Consider the following 7,429-nt stretch of genomic DNA (forward strand, 5'->3'; position numbering starts at 1 on the left):
AGCCAAAAGCAGGCGACCAAATCTAATCCCTTATGCAGAGAAAAATCCGCAGTCATATGTTCAACTAATGAGAACCTGAGAGTTCTGGATCAGCATGAACAGACACACACACAAACACACTCATTTCTCAGTCTAAACTAATAAACGTGGACGTCAACTCCCTGACTCTTAAAGTAATTTGTGAAGATCTGTTAAAGTGAAAGCAGCTTGTTCCAGGTTAAAGGTTAGATAGCATGAAAGTGCTCCAGTGTTACATTACATAAGAGTGTGTTCCAAAAACTGCAAACACGAGATATGAGTGAAACTGGTTCATTTATTTAAGAACTTGACAATAAATAAGTACAATCCTTAAGTGGTATAATAAGCTTTAGATGTGCAGTTAAGTCTTGCTTCTCTTCTGGAATTATTCACAAAGCGCTGTCCTGTGTTTGAATGTATGTGAGACATCTATATTATGATCCTGAAAGAAATTTGATTAATGAGTCACACATCTTCATACTGTAAAACTGCTCTGTAGAGAAAGGCATTCATTAAATCTATCAGGGCTTCATGTGCATGCCGACAAAATCATTAATACAATGCAATTGTTGTTTTAGGCTTACAAACAATGTGCAAACTGGAGGAAACAACATATGCCAGCAGACAATTATTACAGGATAACACATAATACTCTTAATTCTACTTCGAAGCACTTGAAGACACTAATCTGGTGGTCCAAAAAAAAAAAGGCATAAGTTTGGCTTGACTTACTAACAAGTGACATACGTACAGGGTAATTAAAAAAAGAGGAAACCACGTTCACATCCAAGCAGACAACTTTAGTCTTGGCAATCAATTAAAATTTTGCATTTTAGGTCCTATATAAAGCCTCTAATGTGCTGTATATTGCGTGTGGGAGAAAAACGTGGAGACAATAATCAGCAGAGAAGGTATAAAGGAGAGACACCGGAAACGAGTGTAATGAGACAAAACAAGGAGTTGAGGAGGAGACAGGACACAGAGAGCCTACATATCCTTTGGCGCGTGTGCACAGAACGACAAGAAATAGCTTCACACAAATGTTAGAGCATACCCATTAAAAAAAAAAGGCTCTGTTACCATGGATACCGAGGTTTTGAGAGATGAACTGACAAGTGTCCAGATTATAACTAGAAGATCAATAAAACTGTATGTGATGACTGAAAATATCACACACATACACATATGAATCAATTATGAAAAGTATAAAAATCACATTAGCAAAATGTCACCACCGACCACATACCTCCTGCAAACAATTTTGCCTTCAGTTAAAATTGAACTGTGCCAGTGGAGCTCCCCACTGGCCAAATCTCCAGGGCATTTATGTGTCTCAGTGTTTAAGTCAGTCTCTTCACTCCTGCCCAACCAACCAAGCTGTTGCAATAAATATGAATGTGTTGTTACTTACTAAATTAAATAAGGCTTACACCAACAGTCAGTTGTAAGATGGATTTTAAGTAATGTCACACATTACATTCACCATAACACATTCATAAAAGCACACAGTAAATAACTTAAAATCACCAAAAAAAAAAAATGTATGTGCAGAGTTCAGATAGTTACAAAGTAAGAAATCCTAGCTTCAGTGAAATTGGTCTGCAGTGCTCACTTTGGCTCCTGCATTGTAATATCAAAGAAAGTCTGCTTTTCTGCAGAAGCACTTTTTCAAATAGGTTTAGTGGGTTTCATCACAAGAGTCATCAGAGTAGCAAGTAAACTTGACGAAATGGAAATGAAAGTTCCTCAACACATCTGGTTTCACTCTGTATTTACAGCACACATTTGTGTGACATCAACTATACTAGGATACTAGGTGGATTTTTGTTCACTTTGATCAGGGAGGTTATATCTTGTTGACGGTTCCGTTCAAACTGAGCTGCAGTAAAAGAGTGAAAATTTCATTTTAATCTGTAAACAGAACACATTGTTTACTGACTCTTGTCTATGCTCTTTTGCGTGACTGACCACATTATGCAAACAGCACTGGCAACTGTGTTACTTCAGTGTCGGAAAACATCAGTATCACAACATGATTTATAACCAAAAATTAGTTGCAGTGTGACATAAACATGCAACTTTTGAGTCCACGTGAGCTTTGGTTTTCTCCACAACAGTCATGACAAGCTGAAATGTTCAACTCTAATATGTACCAACCAAAGACGTCATTCCAAAGAAGCCTTTCCAGTCCTGTCAGCCTTGACTTGTCATTATTTAAAGCAGCCAGAGCAAGTCATCTGCCTGTTGGAGTCGATCTGTGGTGAGATGGTGTCTGGGACCACAGATTTCAGGATGTCATTCTCTGTAGCCATGATGTGCTTGACCAGGAAGTTTGCAGCTTCACTGATGTTGAGATTGTCCTAAAGGAGAGGGTTAAATGATCATCAGGTGTGCCATATAGAAAATTAAGGATCTGACCATTTTGCCTTCATGTCAGTACAAATACAGATGTAATATACAGCATGTGGATGACCAGTATGCACTCATCTTCATGAAAAGTGCACCACAAGTGCCCCTAATTGTAGGTAAAAGACAAAGGAAAAAGTTTGGCATGGTATTAAAAATTCAAATAAAAGAGAAAAATGCATTGATTCTTGCATTGCAGTCTAATGCATGACAGTATAATGCATTGATATTTCATGTTTTGTCTCATCAACTTAAAAATACATATATTTTTGTAATTTAAGGCCTGCTAACTATTTCAAAACAAGTTGGAATGTTGCCTTTCCATAATGCAGCACTTAAAAATGTAAAGGCACTGAAGATGCCAAGAAGATTCTTTTTTAACACAGTTTTAAATGACATTTGTAAATACTCTAAACTCTTTTTTTCGAGGTGCTACCAAAGAAGGGGGAGTACATCTGTTTGTAAAGCGTGCCTATTGTGCTTCTGCCTGAACATACTCATTATACACTTTGACCTCTCAGAATGTTGAGTCCTGATGCCACAAGAATGACAGAGCACCTAGGCTGCTCCAGCACATGAGTGTCAACAGAGGATGTGTGAATAAAGACAACATTAGCATTATTTAAACCTCTGTGCAAATACTGAAGGGTGTTTCAAATAGTATACACAAGGAAATTAGATAAAGTTGGTACAGTATGTAAAGTGAAACAAGACATTTGTGAGGTAAAAAAAAAGAAATATACAGAATATCTTTGTTCAAAGGTACATTACTATTTTAAAACTGTAGTCATAAATCAAGTATATCATAGGGGAAAACCATTCTCTATTTCAATGTGATTCTATTTCCATAGAAAATATAATGCATTTTATTATTCTGTACGAGTTTGATAAAACTTTATCATCAGGTTATGCAGTTTCAAAATCTCTATGTCATCAAATAGATGTTAATTAACTTACTAATGAATCTACTACTTTCATAAGTTTTCTTTGAATGCTGAGTACCCTGAAATACAGGCGATTCTGAGCACCAGGCAGTTAAATTTGTCTTGTAGAGCCAGCTTCCATGTAGATATGAAATTCCAGTTGGCTTTGAGGTGCCATTTATTACTGGCTGAATGGACCTGAGTGGGATTTTCACTGGGTGGGGGGCGGCGGGGGCAGCTACTCACTCCAGAGGCATACTGTCTGACCACTTAAAAATTACACTGCTCCCGATATTTGTTTTATCTGAAATCAACGACTGACATGCAGATGATCAGAGTTGAAAACATCATGGCTTGCCTTATGATATATCTTCTCAAAATCCTGACTTTCTGTCTGAAATGTCTATTTTCTGGCTCACTGGGGTGACAAGTATCAACACATCTGCAAAGGTATGAGGGTGTAACAAAAGAAAAAAAGAAAAACAAGACTTTATATTAAAATGCTTAATGGAGACACCAAAACAAGCAAATGAACTGCAAAACATCTAGCCTGGATTCAAGATGTTCGCTTTGACCAAGGCCCAACAGTTTGAGGCCCAACTGGTGCCCTATAATCAGCTATGGGAGTGTTTTAGGTGCGATGACTTAACCTCTTAAACCAAATGGCAGAATTTCATTGTCACACATTAGAAATAACAAATACCTTAAATGTAATTATGTCTCACCTTTGCAGAGGTCTCAAACCAGCCAACAAAGCCGTGGTCCTTGCAGAACTGGTCCATTTTGATGCCATTGTTGGTCAGCTCCCTGCCCTGGTCACACTTGTTAGCCAGCAGCACAGTTGCTATGCTCTGTCCATTAGCAAGCATTACTTTAGAATCCAGGTCCTCTTTCCACTTAATGACGGCCTCGAAGGTCGTGGGTCGTGTCACATCGAACACAATGAAGGCTCCCATTGCTTCACGGTAATACACTCTCGTCATGTTCCCAAAACGTTCCTGACCTGCGAATAGCAAACACACGCGCACACATAGAGGGTCTCATTTATTGGTGTGACATGCCAAGTCATCAGTATGATGAGAAATCTTAATTGTTTTTCTAAGCTTTTGCAGCAAAACGACTGATGGAGCTGGCATTAGGACTGCAGTTAGCGGTGCCAGCATTTCCATGAAACAGCACATTCCTGAGGTATTACTGTCACGTTGCACTTAAACAGTCAATGCAACCTTGTTTCAAATAAGCAGACTTAAGACTCAAACCTGTCGTTTGCAGGTTGACTTCTGTGAGAACATAGCAATGTCTTTATGCACGTAAGTGTGTATATTTATGAGTTCATGCATGTCTGTGTAATATGCAGTAAACAGAAATGAATTAGCTGTCAATAGGACATTCCCTCAGGGTCTATGTTCTGCTGTGCAATGTGTAAATTGAGCATGTAGGTGTGCATCCAACATGTTGAGCATCTCTCAGCGGTAACGTTAATATGAGTGAGAAATATTAATGAATGAGAGAGACTTAGCTTTGCCAAAAGGACAAAATGTTGCTATGGTGCAACATGAGTAAGAGGAAATGGAAAGTCTGACTGTCTATGGAAGGGCGGCTTCCTCCTTTCATATAGACAATGAAATTCATCATTTATAAGGAAGCCTGATCTGCTGCTGGGTGACAGCAGTCTCACATGTGTCAGTTGACACATTGTCATTCATAAACAAATGTTAAACGTTACAGCTTTGTATGACCAGAGCACAATGTGCAGAATTTATTCTACAAATTGTAACAAAGTGGAATCCCTCACTTGCCACTTCCTAACAGTGCTCTTCGCCTGGTTTAACTCCCACCAGGTAGAGAGATGTGACTCATAATCTAATTTAACAGTGCAAAATTAACCACTTGAAGCATGTGCCTGCCTGCCAATGTGTGTGTGACTGAGTAAGGTTGTTTTGCTTTTTTTCCCCTATCTATTTATTTAGGCTACAATGACACTCCTGTGACTGGCCTTCAAATCTCCCTCACATGGGCCTAATCACATGATGTAACATCATACCTTAAATGAATGACTGAGTAACAATGTGCTGGTCTTCTCTGCATCTCTGTGTGTGTATGCTTTCAAGAGACTACTGTGTGTCAGATACCACCTCCCCAATGACAGTGCATATTTACTTTGTGTTTCATAACTTTACAAGTCATGCCTCACTGTCAGCTTGAAGAGAGGCGTTATCTACTAAAACTATCAACTTCACAGGAACTAAAACAGCATTGCTAAACATTTTGTCTTATTTCAGCTTTAAGGGTACCTTAGACCTTGTAAATTTCAACATAAAAATGACCATACATTTAAGCCATAAACAGAATGCAAAACAAATTATTCAAACTCATCAGATAGATCTATTAAAACCCATTTCTAAGTCGTTTCTACCTGCTGTCACTAACTGTGTACCCAGCAAATGGCAGATTGAATATTCAACGTCCACACTGTCCCACCTGCAATGTCCCACAACTGAAGCCGGACAGTCTCAGAGTCCCAGTTCAACACTTTCAAGGCGAAGTCCACTCCGATTGTGGCCCTGTAGTTTGTGGAGTAGGTCTGATGAACGTATCGCCTGATGATGGAGGTCTTCCCGACCCCCAGATCTCCAATGACCAGCACCTTGTACAGGTGCTCCTTCCGGAGACTCTGCATACCGTTGGAGTGTGACGGATAATTGGTCATTTCACCTGTTGGATCTCAGAGCTAGCCGCTCCAAATCACTTTGGCTCAGTACGAGTACAATTTGAGTCTACGATCCCTTGTGTAGCCCGAGTCTTACGGGGTTTAGGAACCGCCCTCCCCGTCGGGAGTGTGAGAGAGCTCAGGGGCTGTGCTCGGAAACTTGTGACCTCCGCTCGCCACAAGGAGAGACGTGCAGTGCGCACACGGGCTTCTCAAGGAGCGGTTTCTAGAAGTTTTTTTTTTAGTCTCATCTGAAAAATACTTCTAGGATTATATTGCCTGTTTCTGTTATAGATTTCCAGTGTGAGCTGCGAAGCAGTCCCCTCTTTGCATCGGCAATTAAACTGATTAACTCTGAACGTTGAAAAAGACGGTTCTCTTTTTTTTCATTACTGTGCAATACGCCTTAAGTAATCCCCAATTCACGCATGACTGGTAGATCACTCTTCAATTATAAATATACACCCACTTAGCCTACAGAAAATTAGGTAATGAATGCTTTCCAGTTGCATAAATATGCTCAAGAGTAGAGCTGAAGCAACACGGATCACTGGGTGAGGACTGAGCTTGAGCGTGAGTCTGCGTGTATTCATAATTATTAACAGTTATTGACAGTAAAATTCAATCAAATGGTCTAGTACAACACAATTTAATAAAAACAAACAAACAAAAAACAATTACAAGCAGCCAAAATTAGAAAATTACTACAAAAACAGCACAATACTGTTTTATAGTAATACACTACTGTTCTATACTGTAAACTGGTGAAAAAGGTGAAAAAGAGTACAATACTTGCAACCACGCCGTCAGTAGAGCACAGTAACAAAGAAACAGCTTCATCAAAGTGATGAGGTCCCTTTAAACTTTACTACAACTTAAACTAGCTCCACTTACAGCAAATACAGCATTGGTCTATCTCTAAAACGGTGATAGTTCTGTACTAATAATCCAATGAAGAGTTATATAAGAATATATCTTTAGTGAAATCAGTGCTGGTTGGAACATTATGAAATTTCAATGAGAGGTGTATAATGAGAGTGTTTTTCCCCCAAAACATGTGAGTGAAACCACATGCAGGACTCGATCATGAGAAAAAACAATGAGTAGATCCACTGAGACCTCCCTTTGCCTGTGCTACCCTCCAACTATGAATAAACTTTGCCCACCTTCTGGTGAGTTTCAATTTCATTGGACAATTTTTGGACTATAATTTATGGCATAGGAAATTACATCACGTGCTATTTAATGAAGAAGGCCCTAGAAACCCTATTTCCCATTAAGTTTATTAATTATCGCACAGTGATTTGACACAATTATATTCTTATTTAGAATAGGTCCTTAAGTAACATTGATTAATCTTTTTTTATACATT

The 7,429-nt window shown here is 38.9% G+C and overlaps 1 protein-coding gene across 1 annotated transcript; it reads right to left on the reverse strand.

Annotated features, from left to right (window-relative positions):
- Positions 1-727: 727 nt before the first annotated feature.
- rab38b (RAB38b, member of RAS oncogene family) lies at positions 728-6,139 on the reverse strand. Its single transcript, XM_072374765.1, has 3 exons — positions 5,829-6,139; positions 4,073-4,350; positions 728-2,378 (listed from the first exon to the last, which is right to left on the reverse strand). The coding sequence occupies exons 1-3, from the start codon at positions 6,055-6,057 to the stop codon at positions 2,229-2,231; spliced, it is 657 nt and encodes a 218-aa protein (XP_072230866.1). The 5' UTR covers positions 6,058-6,139; the 3' UTR covers positions 728-2,228.
- Between the last annotated feature and the right edge of the window lie 1,290 nt (positions 6,140-7,429).

The sequence above is a fragment of the Leuresthes tenuis genome, unplaced genomic scaffold (assembly GCF_036924035.1).
Source record: "Leuresthes tenuis unplaced genomic scaffold, fLeuTen1.0.hap1 SCAF_21, whole genome shotgun sequence".
In the NCBI taxonomy this organism is placed as follows: Eukaryota; Metazoa; Chordata; class Actinopteri; order Atheriniformes; family Atherinopsidae; genus Leuresthes; species Leuresthes tenuis.